The 13,560-nt window shown below is 39.5% G+C and overlaps 1 protein-coding gene across 9 annotated transcripts in view; it reads left to right on the plus strand.

Annotated features, from left to right (window-relative positions):
• Nucleotides 1–13,560, plus strand: part of BRIP1 (BRCA1 interacting protein C-terminal helicase 1) — a 354,698-nt gene that overhangs the window by 189,610 nt on the left and 151,528 nt on the right. For all 9 annotated transcript variants that reach the window (XM_033922791.1, XM_033922782.1, XM_033922790.1 and 6 more), the window contains 2 exons: nt 7,001–7,160; nt 11,419–11,540. In XM_033922791.1, the coding sequence (XP_033778682.1) occupies nt 7,001–7,160; nt 11,419–11,540 (282 nt within the window). The remainder of the gene's footprint in view (nt 1–7,000; nt 7,161–11,418; nt 11,541–13,560) is intronic.

A 13,560-nucleotide genomic window follows, 5' to 3' on the forward strand; every position in this document is an offset into this window, starting at 1 on the left:
TATATACGGTTCACAACAAGAAGTACTGGACAATCGGGGAATAAAACACAATATAAAATCATCAGTACATACATACAATGTGAAAGTAAAAATCAGTAAAACCTAAATTACAAATTGATTAAATATTTTTGTTTTTATTAATTTTCTAAAACTGAAATAGGATGAAGAATGCGTAATGTGTTATCCAACCATTCATTCAATTTACCCGCCTGGAAAGCAAGAGTTCTATCTTTTATATCGACAGGCCTTTATTGTAGGATAAGTGAACATGTGAACAGTTCAGTCTAAAATGAGAGACCAGATACGTAGGGGCCAAACCAAATACTGATTTAAAACAAAGACAAGAGAATTTGAGCAGAACTCTTGCTTCCAGGGGCAACCAGTGCAATTTTTGATAATAAGGACTTATATGTTCCCATTTTTTCAAACCAAAGATCAATGTAACAGCCGATAGAAGATTACTATACAGGTCCTGGACCTGATGGGCCGCCGCGTGAGCGGACTGCTAGGCATAATGGACCTCTGGTCTGACAGCGGAGGCACTGCTTATGTTTTGAATAACTCGAAGTCGTTGGAGAGTTTTTTTAAAAGTTCCCAAGTAAATGATATTACAGTAGTCAAGCATACTGAGAATGGAAGATTGAACTAATAAACGGAATGATACAGCATCAAAATATTTTCTGATAGATCTTAGTTTCCACAATACCGAGAAGCATTTTCTAACCAATGCATCCGTATGTTCATCTAAAGTCAGGGATCGATCCAATGTCACTCCCAAAATTTTTATGGAATAGTCAATTGGGAAGACCTGATCATTCAAAGAAATCAATAAATCTTTAATTTTGTCATTTGGGCTTGCCAGAAACAATTTGGTTTTGTCAGAATTGAGTTTCAATTTAAATGCAGTCAGCCACAATTCAATTTGCTTTAAAATAAAAGACAAATGATTCTTTATCTCAGAAGTCAGGTTAGTAAAAGGAATAACTATAGTGATGTCATCCGCATAGATATAAAATTTTACTTTTAAACTTTGCAATAAGTTCCCAAAGAAGCAATGTAAATGTTAAACAAAGTAGGGGATAAAGGGGAACCCTGCGGAACTCCACTATAGAGGAGGGGCGGGACTGCGGTGGAGGAAGCAGCTCCGAAGCAGCGCAGGGATCGCTGGCATCGCGATCTTGCTGTGGGCTGCTTCGTAGGTGGTGCGGGGAGGCCAGGGGGGCGAGAGGTCCTTTGGAGTGGGGCGGGCAGGCAGGCCTTCGAGGGGGAGTGGGGGGGTGACAGACAGGCGGGCAGGCCTTCAAGGAGGGGATAGGCAGGCCTTCAAAGGGGGGGGGACAGGCCTTCAAAGGGGAGACAGGCAGGCAGGCCTTCAAAGGGGGGACAGGCCTTCAAGGGGGGGACAGGCAGGCAGGCTTTCAAGGGAGGGTCAGGCCTTCAAGGGGGGGGAGACAGGCAGGCAGGCTTTCAAGGGAGGGACAGGCCTTCAAGGGGGGGGGACAGGCAGGCCTTCAAGGGGGGGACAGGCCTTCAGGGGGTGCAGGCCTTCAAGGGGGGGATAGGCCTTCAAGGGGGGGGGGACAGGCAGGCAGGCCTTCAAGGGGGGGGTGCAGGACTTCAAGGAGGGGTGCAGGCCTTCGGGGAGAGTGCAGGCCTTCGGGAGGGAGTGCATGTCTTTGGGGGGGAGTGCATGCCTTCAGGGGTGGGATGCAGACCTTTAAGGGGGGGGACAGGCCTTCAGGGAGGGGGGCCCTTGTGTAGAAATACACGGAGGGAATGGGGGGGTTCAAAGAGATGCACATATGTCGGTCTTTGGATGGGAAGAAATAATGGGTCTGAAAATAGAGAAGAGGGAGAGAGATGATGGACCATGGTTTTTAGAGAGGGAAGGAACAGAAAGGGAGAGAAGTTGGACACAAGGGATGGTGTGGAGGGGGGGATAGAGATACTGGATAGGAGGGTAGTTGGGAAAATAAAGGGAGAGATGGTGGACCCTGGGGTGGTGAGGAAGGAGGGAGAGATGCTGGATGAAAGGGTAGTTAAGAAAAGATGGATCTGTGGAGGGAGACAAAAAAAGGAAAGATGCCAGACCTCCTGGGGAGGGAAGGGAAACGGGGAGGACAGAGATGGCAGATGGATGGTTAGCATGAAGGAAGAAGGAGACCCTGGCAAGCAAGTTATCAGAAGACAACCAGAGCCTTGGACCAACAAGATTTGAAAAATAACCAGACAACAAAAGGTAGAAAAACTAATTTTATTTTCTGTTTTGTGATTACAATATGTCAGATTTGAAATGTGTATCCTGCCAGTGCTGGTGTTAGACCGCAAACGTGAGCTAGGATTTAACAGAGAGGAAAAGTCCTTTTTGTTTCTTTATTTTATTTACACCACAGCGCCAGTGTGGTTAGGAGAAGCCAAAGGGGGGTGAAAAAGCTATAAAATAAACCCACCAGGATGTTTGAAAAAACAAACAAACACCCAATTGGACAGGAAAGTTGAATCAAAAATCCAATTCAATAGGCTGAATTGAATCAAAAATTTTATTTTATTTTTTCTTGAATCGGGCAGCACTAGTTTGCGCTACTGTCTTAGACTTTAGGACCTGGGATTGGAGAGAGATGGCATCCTCAGTACTTTATAATGCAAGTGAAACGAGTATTTGGTCAGACTTTTGAAGGGTCTGCAGAAGAAAAATATTGTATAGGCCGGGGACATGAGACAGCAGGAAACGGGAACTTTTCTTCCTTCTATTTTTGTGAATGGCAAGGCTGAGGATGTCAGAGAGTTCAGTTAAAATATGTGCTTTATAAGAAAATATAATAATGTGTTTTATAAAGTTTATAAGCTTTGCTGGCCTACCCGGTGAGGTGTTCCTAATGGTGGTGGTGGTGGTGGTGGCGGCAACGTGTCAATGTGTTGAGAGGAAGAGGTGGTCTGGGAAATTCTGCTGAGCAACCTCCAGGTTCATATCCACCCCCCAGTTAGTCCACTCCACTCAACTGGTTCACACACTGAGTGAGTCTTTGGGTGTTGTGCCTGGGTAGTTGTTTTGGAATCTCTTCCAGTGGTTTGAGAGTATCTCCTTGTGGTCCAAGGAAGGAAACTTTGTTAACCTTAGCATTGACCTTCAGAATATGTTTGTAACAGCGCTGCTTGTGTAGCATTAGGCTATGTAATGATTGAAAGAAAAAACCAGACCTTTGCACATTTTTGCACTATATGGTGGGTGTATGAGGAGATTCACATTTCCTGCACAGCTAAGTCCTTGTAAAGCTACCTTGTTCTTTCTGTATTTGACATCTAGCAAGGTCTCTGTTTGGAAGGAAAGATCTAAGCTTAAAAATGAAGTGGCCAGAAATTATGGTAAAAGCAGATAGCATTGCTGATTTTAAGAAAGGTTTGGACAAATTCCTGGAGGAAAAGTCCATAGTCTGTTATTAAGACATGGGGGAAGTGTCTGCTTGCCCTGGATCGGTGGCATGGAATGTTGCTACTCTTTGGGTTTTGACCAGGTACTAGTGACCTGGATTGGTTACCATGAGAATGGGCTACTGGGCACAATGGACCATTGGTCTGACCTAGTTAGGCTATTCTTATGTTATGTTCTCATCTGTAAGGGCCTTTGTTTTCACTTCTTATTTTAATGTATTTTTTTTCTGGGAACTTATCAGTGTTTTTTAGAATGGGAACAAAAATGGAAGAGAATTAATGTGTGTGGAATGGGGGGGGTTACTAATTTCTTCAGCTAAATAATTAAATCCACTTCAACCAGACATAGGAGAACTCACGCACCATTCACACACCCTCCAACCAAAAACGTCAAAAGAAAAAAACTGTTCGACAACCTCCTAACACTCGACCCCCAACTCTGCAACCTATTGACCTCGACCACAAACTACAAAACCTTCAAAAAAGAAATAAAAACCCTTCTATTAAAAAAACACATAAAACCGAACTAACACAATCAGAACTGTCCCAAGCATCACCTGCAACTACTCCATATATACTTCTGATGTCATGACAATTCAGACATAATTTATGTTATGTTTGGAATAATGGTTACATATATGAGGTTCAATAAAAGAAAATTTTCACTGCCTGTTTCTATTATGACCATTTATTTTTCATGGTTATTACAAAAAATATTTTTTTACATGGGGGGATGTCAAAAAATGATGGGCCCCGGGTGCCACATACCCTAGGTACGCCACTGCAGTTTGTATTAAGAAATTATAATGTCCTGCTGACTGAAGGAACTGAGAAGATTGAAGAAATTATAAAAAGTGGAGTTTTTTTTCTGACCGATGAATGAAGAAAGCCTGTTTCTTATTGAAAAATTGTGCTTATACTGCAGTGCTTTAAGTAGGGTGAGGTCTTTTTCTCCACTGTTACAGATTCAGTTCCTTCTTTCAGCAGAACAGAGTGGATTATTTAGTAGTTTTGTGATTGATTACCATTCTTGTCCTTAAAAGTATTCTGTCAGAAAAAGTAACCTCTAATACATAGAAGAGCGATTGAAACAGTCTTCCGGGCAGAGCCAGGTCTCAGTTGGTGCAAGCAGGTGGAAAGAATGAGAGATAAAGAGGTTGTGGTTATAAGTGAGCTTGTTAGAAATAAAGTAGGCATTCCACAGAACACATGAAAAAGGGGGGAGAAGAGGAACAGAAATAAGACTGAAGATATTGCGGTATGGTCTGCATAAATAGGGTAAGACTTGATTAGGAGGGCTAGGATTTTCAAAGGATGCGCTTTGGTTTTAGTCAGAAAACATACCCACAGAAAAAAAGGTGCAAATGTCTTTGGATACTTTTTCTTTAGTCAGTTTTCTAAGTAAAAGTACTAGGGATGTGCATTAATAGTGCACATTATTGAGCAATAAGGCATTCTACTGATGATGTCCACAAGCAAAAATATTTACAAACCCCAAACAAAAAGAGGAATCTCATAAATGACAACGGAAACTAACGAAACAAAAAATTTTTGGCCTGCACACCCCTAGAATATGCATGGAAAATCATAGGATAAAAAGTATCCATAGACAAATTGCCTTATAATTAATATGGAAAACAGCTTTAAATGCATATCTGTGTGCATCATCTTAAAATTGTGAAAATACACAAATTGAAGAATAATATTGCACTTGCACAGATGCTGATTGCGTTTTTTCCGGTCTGTGTGACATTTGAAAAGCACAAATTGAATCTGACAGCTCTTGTATCTTTTTAGGAGTCTGAGGATTGGATTCTCAAAACTTACCATGTCCTAAACGATGATTGTTAAACTTATAGATAACCCCAAGCATTAGCTGGTTTTACATATGGTTCTAATACATAAGAACTACTACTCAGATATTTTGACATCTGATGCAGGTGATTTCTCATTGAAATACAGCACTAATGTTGTCTTATCTAGAATAAATCTTTTTTTTTAAAATTCTTTATTCATTTTTACATCTTACAACAAATGTATCAGAAAATATCATTTGAACTTATAAAATAACATTTGATTAGCTTTCATGTATAACTTAAATTATAAAATTTAAACCCTCCCTCCCATCCCTACTAATTCATATATCATATAATATATTGTATATTTCTAATACTCTTAACATTTAATATTATATCAACCCTCCCTCCCCATCCCTCACTTTACAATTGTATCAATAAAGGAAAAATGATATTTACTCATCACAATATTCTATTAATAGACCCCAAACCTCCTGAAATTTATTGAAAATTCCTTTTTGCGTAATTAATGTTCTTTCCGTCTTATATATATGACACAGAGTTCCACCAGAAACTGTAGTTAAGTCTATTCCAATTGTTCCAATTAAACGTAATTTGTTGAATGGCTACTCCTGTCATAATAAGTAATAATTTATTATTTTTTGCAGAAATTTGACTTTTTTTCCTCATTGACATTCCAAATAGAATAGTATCGTATGATAAAGCCACCGGATTTTCTAATAAAGAATTTATTTGGCCCCATATCGATTTCCAAAAGGCCAAAATGAATGGACAATAAAATAATAAATGATCTAGAGTCCCTGCCTCAAGATGACAATGCCAACATTTATAAGACTTAGATCTATCCAATTTTTGTAAACGAACTGGGGTCCAGAATGCTCTATGCAACAGAAAAAACAAAGTTTGTCTCATAGATGCCAACATTGTACATCTTATCCTCCAAGACTAAATCCGTGGCCATTGAGATGCAGTAATTTGATGCTTTATCTCAATGCTCCAAATGTCCCTCAGACCAGTTTTCGTTTTTTTATTCATAAATCCAGATATCACTTTATACCACTGTGCGGCCTGGTGTCCCAGGAAGTCCACCTGAAAGAAAAATTGTCTTTCCTTTAGATTTGTAGACAGTGTTTATGGGTTCAAAAATTAAAGTCTTTCCTGATCTTGGTAGAGGAACACAATTGAGGCGGAAGGCCTTTTGGCTAATCTCCCTAGGATTCAGGCCCTGGGGGTTGAATTTGTTCTTCACTTCACTTGTATGTATATTATCATTTTGGAGGATACCTAGTTTCACTTTTTTGACCCAAAGCACATGGAAGATTGTCTTAAAGCTAGAGAAGATGTTAATATAACTGTGTATGAACCAAATAATCACTGTAAGGGATGGCTTGGGAAATATGATTTGGGACATCTCTTACTGATTGTTTATTTTGTTTATCTCTGACCATTGTGTATATCTTTGATGTCATTTTCCTGATCTAGAGGGTGATCTATTTTGTTTTTTTCCTTACTAATTATTGTTTTTATTTGATATATTGTTTGTTTTCTAGAAATCCGTAGATTTGGTGATATGTATATATTTAAATGTAAAAGTATAAGTATAATTGTGTACAGGACTTTATTACATCACGATGCTGAGGCTACTGCTCAAATGAGATTATTACACCTCTGTTAATTCTCTTTAGAAAGTACATTTATATAACTAGTAATATTTTAAAGTGTATTTTAGTTCTAAACTTATTTTAATCCTTTAGATGTTAGACAAATTAAAGGATCGGTGGATGCATACAGGCTTATGGGAGATGCTTGAGAGTATTAAGATGGTTGTTGTGGAACCACAAGGAGGTGACAAAACTGACTTTGATAAACTGTTGCAGCTATACTACAATGGAGTGAGAAACAAAGGAGAAAAAGGTAACTGTGAAAGTCACTAAAGTATATGAAAGTTATTAAATTTTGTAGACTAAAGAGCAAACCAGTATAGTCTTGTTCAAGTCTCAATGCATTTCCAATGACAAAATTCCCAACTCTGACCCTCTTTCCAGCCCCTGGAAAGCATTCCTGTGCACAAAAGAGAAGCGGGATGTGTGTGGTCATATGGAATGATTTTAAAGTGGCCAAACATAGAAAGGGTGATAGGAAAATTCAAAAGGATGTTTGGGTGCACAGGGAAAGGAATGGCCTGTGGGAAAAATGAGGGAATAATTACTCTGTATAAATCTCTGGTGAGACCTTGTTTAGAGTACAGTGTACATTTCTGAAGACCACACCTTCAAAAAGATATAAGATGGAGTCAATCCAGGTCTAATATTTCTCAGCTCCACATTGCTTTGTTGCAACAGATCTAGCCATTCAAAATTTATGAGGACATGTATATATAGTCTTCCACAAATAAGCCTTATGATAATTGGATTTAATTTGAAATTTAAATTCTGTTTAACCAGCAGTTCAAGACAGATTATAAAAATAAATACAGGCTTTACAAGATAAATAATAAATATATCATTAAATCAGTTATAACAAGTCAGATTAAAAAAACCCAAACAAACTTCAGCCTAATAAAGTCATCTTCATATTAATGGAAATGGCTTGTTTTCAATCTCTGAAATTCAAAATCAAGTTCCAATTTTAGAAAACAACCATGTCTTTTTATTTTTTGAATGCTTTATGAATCGATTGCATTCATAGTCTCAATTAAGCCTTATAAATGAACATGATCTGGTAAGTCTGATCTTCTTAATAGAGGAAATTTTCAGAGTAGGACCCTGTTCATCCCAATAGTGGTTTGGCTGTATAAAGATATATACCTCCACCAAAGAACTGAGTGAAGGGTGGGGCTAATCCCCAAAAGAATTTTAAACACCATAATGTCTCACTGCCATCTAAAATTAAACATGACCAAGACTGAACTCCTTATCTTTCCTCTTAAATCTGGCTCTCCCTTTCCCCATTCTCTATAGTGGTGGATAACACTCTCGTCCTCCCTGTCTCGTCAGCTTGCAACCTCATGGTCATCTTTGACTTGTCTCGCTCCTTCTCCTCCTTTCTCTATAATAATTCTAAAATCCATCCTTTCCTTTCTGAGCACGCTGCCCAGACCCTCATCCATGCTCTTGTCACCTCTCATCTTCTGGATTACTACAATGTGCTTATCGCGGGTCTTCCGCTAAGCCATATCTCTCCCCTTCAATCTGTTCAAAACGCTGCTGTTTGTCTCGTATTCCACCAGGGTCGTTATGCCCACATTACTCCTCTCCTCAGTTCACTTCACTGGCTCCCTGTCCATTTCCACATACAATTCAAACTCTTCTTACATTCAAGTGCTCCCCCGTGAATTCACGGTCTGCAATTTGTGGTCCCGGTCATTCGCGGTATTTTCCAACTGCGAATGACCGGACAGGAGAGAGCAGCCGGAATGCCAGTGAGTGAAGGAAATCACTCGCGGTATGCTTCGACCGCCTCTTCCTGTACTAAAGTCGGGCCTCACCAATCAGGAGCTGCGTATCAAAGCAGCTCCTGATTGGTGAGGCCTGACTTTAGTACAGGAAGAGGCGGTCGGAGCATACCGCAAGTGATTTCCTTCACTCGCCAGCGCTCCGGCTGCCCTCTCTTGTCTCCCCTGCTAAAAACCGTATTCGCAGTTTTTCAGCAATCGCAGGGGTTCCTGGAACGGAACCCCCATGAATATCGGAGGAATACTGTATATGCTTTGCAGCTCCTCAATATCTCTCCTTTCGTATTGCACCCTATACTTCAACCTTCTTTCAAACATTTCCAAATACATTCTCTTCTTCTATTGTAAAATATTCTTCAAGCATGCAGTTCTTTCTCCCATCTATTTCCCCCTTTCTGATCTAAGCTTGAATAGAGAAGAGAGTAGTGTAGGAGGAACCAAGAATGACAATGTGGGCCACCCCGGAGATCTCCAGGGTCCACCATTGGCCCCTGGGTCTTGCATTGAAGAATTATTTTAGACTAACCAGTTTGAGTCATGAGCTTTTCAGACAGAGGTAAGGTTTGTCATGTAAGATTTGCCTCTGTGTGGATGATACCAAAATCTGCAATAGAGTAGACACCTCAGATGGTGTGAATAACATGAAGAAAAATCTTCAGGTTTTTGCAGCCCAAATGCATGCATGACCTTGCATTTCTTAGCATTAATTTCAGACCATTCTTCATTAGGTCTTTCTTCATGTTATTCACACTATCCAGGGTGTCTATTGCAGATTTTGGTATCATCCACAGAGGCAAATCTTAATTAGACCTTTTTAAAACATAAAATCAGCATCCTGCTCGATTTTAATGGCAGACTTTGATACACTGAATTATATAGTGATAAATATATTTGAAACCATAGGACTAGGAAGTATAGAGAGAGCCTGGTTTTCTTCAATTTTGAAAGAGAGAACCTTTAAAAATTGAACAGAACCAAAGGAATCCTAGTGCAGGACAGATTTTTTTGGCAAGGACAGGTCAGGATCAAGTATAAGGTATTTTTTACCACAATAATGATAATAATAATTTTATTTTTATATACCGCCAAAGCCAAAGTAGTTCGAGGCGGTTTACAATAAGAAGAGCTGGACATTCAGCGAAAAAATAAACAATTAAGTCATAGAATATAGGAATAATTGTAGGGAGGAAGGATGACAGAGGAAGTTTACAATGAGAAGAGCTGGACATTCAGCGAGAAGGAAAAAAAAAAGTCTTAGAATATATGTAAGTAGAGTACAGGTAAAAGGTATATGCTATGCTCTGTGCTGTATATCTCAGTTGGTGAGGAAAAGACATCGTAAAGTGGAACTTAGCGAGTAAAATATTGTAATAATACTATTGGATATTGGTTCAATAAAGATTTGATAATAAATGTGACTTTTGAGCATACTGAATTGCCCATGCAAGTCTTTTATGTGCTGTCAGTTACTATGTTTTGTTTATACGGGTTTTTCTTTGTTTACACAGAGAAACCCAATAAATCTTAAATGCTACCTTTATCTGGTTACTGCCTATCTTCCCTATTTCTCTTCAAAATGTTTTCAAACATCAACCCCTTTCCCCTATCACTAAGAAAATCTTACATCAGAGCTACTCAGTTCTAGTCCTCAAGGTCCATAGGCAGGCCAGGTTTTCAAGATATCTACAAAGCATATGTATGAGATATTTGCATATCAAGGAGGCAGTGCGTGCAAATCTCTCTCATGCATATTCATTGTGGATATCCTGAAAACCTGTCCTCCCTGTGGACCTCAAGGACCGGAATTGAATAGCCCTACTTTACATGGCTATTCCTACTCATACCACAAAGGGGCAATAATGGTGCAGTGAAGCCGGGGCAACCAGCTTTATCTGTGAAGATGCTTGGGTTACATTAGGGGGCCCTTTTACTAACGCTTAGTCTCTGCTAACAGACATTAGTGTACACTAAGGTCCTAATTCTAAAAATGGTATCTAACTCCTAGGTGCCATTCAGCATAATTGTCAGTTACTAGGCGCCATTTATAAAATCGCACCTAGTGATGCCTAAGTGTTCTTAGGTGCACTCCATTTAGGCCAGGGTTTTCTTGAACTTAATAAGTGTGCCTAAGGTAGGTACCTACCAATGCCTAACACAATCTGCACCCAAACTCTGCTTCAGATCCATCCCTACTTTCCGGTGGATGCCTCGGTGTAGATGTCTACATTGAAGTGGTAGGCACCTACCAAATTACTGGCTTACTGGCAAATTAATTTTAAAAAATTGTTTTTCTAATGGCGCTTGCAATTATCACCGATTAAGCCAATTAAAAAATTAAGTTAGGTGCCTAGATTGGTTAGCCGTATCAATCTAGTCGCCTAACTCTAGGTATCTTTTATAAAATAAGGGCCTAAGTGTCACATGATCCATAGGTATAAAATAAGATGCACAGCATTTAGCGCACACTAAAGCCCATTAGCTAAGGACGCTAAGCTTTAGTTAAAGGGCCCCAAAGTGTTTAATCATTGTAATTTTAAATGTTAGTCCAATAACCTACAAGTTGCTTGTTGACCATTATTTTCAAATGTTTATCTGAACAAACATGCCAACCACAATTCTCTGCTCAAGATAGTTAAAACAAATATTGAAATATGGCTTGATATTGTAGAATTTCTTTTCTGAAATAATTGTACTCGTGTATACTCTGTCTTGTTGCAGATGGCGCACTACTTATAGCAGTATGTAGAGGGAAAGTGAGTGAAGGGCTGGACTTTTCTGATGACAATGCCCGGGCCGTTTTGACTATAGGCATTCCATTTCCAAATGTGAAAGATCTCCAGGTAAGATATGAAGACTGTTAAAGAGGAGTTGCAAGTTGACAAGTCTATGGTAGTTCGACGCATGACACAGGAATTTAGCCATATAGAAACAAGTCTGACCAGCCTATTTAACTGAGCTAAAAAAATTAAGATTAGTTGGGCTTAGGTGTTTAAAGTATATACAATACAATACAATTCAGTGTCTTACAGGGGAAAGGTTTTCAGTTCTTTATTTTTAAATATCACTTTTTCTAATCAAGATGTAGGTCCACTGAAAATGGTAATGGTAAATTCTTGTACAATCCCACTCTGTTCTTCCGAATTGGTAGGGATTATTTCAAAATCCCTTCAGGAATTAAAATTGCAGGTAAGCCAGTCCTCGACAGCACATTGCTCTCTCATGAGTAGCACAAAGTCGCAGTCTTCCTTCTTTCCTGATCATCTGGACATTTTGAAAATGCTCACGGATCACTGGGAGGCACCAGAGGGTCCTCTGCGAATTGCCAAGGCAATGTCCAAGCTTTATCCAATGGTGTAAGCCTTTAATCAGTGTTTTATTCCTCCTAAGGTAGATTTCTTGGTGGTACAGGTCACCAAACATACTTTTCTCCCCAGTGAGGACGGAGTAGTGTTGAAGGACGCATAAGTCTATAGGATTGATTTTGTGCTAAAAAGGCTTTTTTATTTTGTGGCCTCAGGTTTGAAAGTGGTCGCAGCGGCATCCTTTGTCGCTAGAGCCTGTCACTCCAAGCTGCATCGTGATCCTGACTCTGTTGTGCTAGAGTGGGGGCTCAAATTTCCCTGCTACTCTCACCTCCTCATTCAGAGTCCCATTGCCCTGCAAGATCCAGACTGCTTTACAACCTCGCTCTTGAGTGCGTAGACATAGTTCACAGAGGCTACTCAACAGGAGTGATAGCTACCATCGTTTGCAACAAGAAAAAGTCAACTATGGCATTGGTGCACTCAGAGGAACAAATATTCAAGCTCGTCATCGATCCTGTTTTGCTCACTTTTCTTCAAGAAGAACTGGAGAAGGGGTTTGCTGTTGACTCCCCGAGGGTTCAGATAGTTAGACTTTCCTGCTTCAGTTACAAGCCCCTGAGGGGGGGGTCCCTGGCCGCTCATCCAGATGTATTTTAGGTTTCTGAAAGGCATGTTACATCTATGCCCTCCGTTACATCAGCCAGTCTCGATTTGGAATAAACATAACATAAAATCTATTTCTAGACTGCATTACCTTTGAGTTCTGTGTGGTTTACCAAAGGTTAAACTAGGAGCACAAAACAAATGAAGAATAAAGAAACTAGGATCCCAATAATTTTAAAAATAAATAGGCTTGCAACTGTCTCTTAAAATGAAAATATGAAACTGAAGAAAATAGCAAAGATTTGAAATCCTTATCCTAAATTGCAGCCTGGAATCTCAATCTAGTTCTCAGATCACTTGCTAGTTCATCCTGTGAATCATTAGACTAGGTTTTGTTGATGGATCTCACCATCAAGATGGTCATTTTGGTGGTCATGATGTCAGCCCGCAGAGTTTCTGAAATTTAGGCCTTGTCCTTCAGAGATACTTTTCTACGGATTACAGATTCCAATGTGATCCTACACACTGTCCCCTTCTTCCTTTCGAAGGTGGTCTCTAGTTTCCACATCAACCAGGAGGTGCGGATGCCAGTCTTTGCACCCTCGGGTTCAAACAAACATGACAAGGTGTTGAAATCGCTGGATGTGCGCAGACTTTTGCTGAGGTACTTAGAGGTCACAAACAAGTTTCATTTGTCTGATCAAGTTTTTATTAAAATTTGATACTATCGCTTATATAACTTCTAAGCAATTTACAGATAAAAAATCAGGGAAACAAACTAAAATTAAAAAACGCCAGTAACAGTACAGTTAAAAAGATTATAACAACTTAAGTAAATGGCATAACATCAGATAGGACAAGAACGATACTAATGTGATACAGAAAGGATTGGGGTAGAAATATAATCAATATAGGATAGAGAACAAATAAGAAAGGAAGTACAGTGATCTGA

This window comes from Geotrypetes seraphini, chromosome 15 (genome assembly GCF_902459505.1).
Source record: "Geotrypetes seraphini chromosome 15, aGeoSer1.1, whole genome shotgun sequence".
Classification (NCBI taxonomy): domain Eukaryota; kingdom Metazoa; phylum Chordata; class Amphibia; order Gymnophiona; family Dermophiidae; genus Geotrypetes; species Geotrypetes seraphini.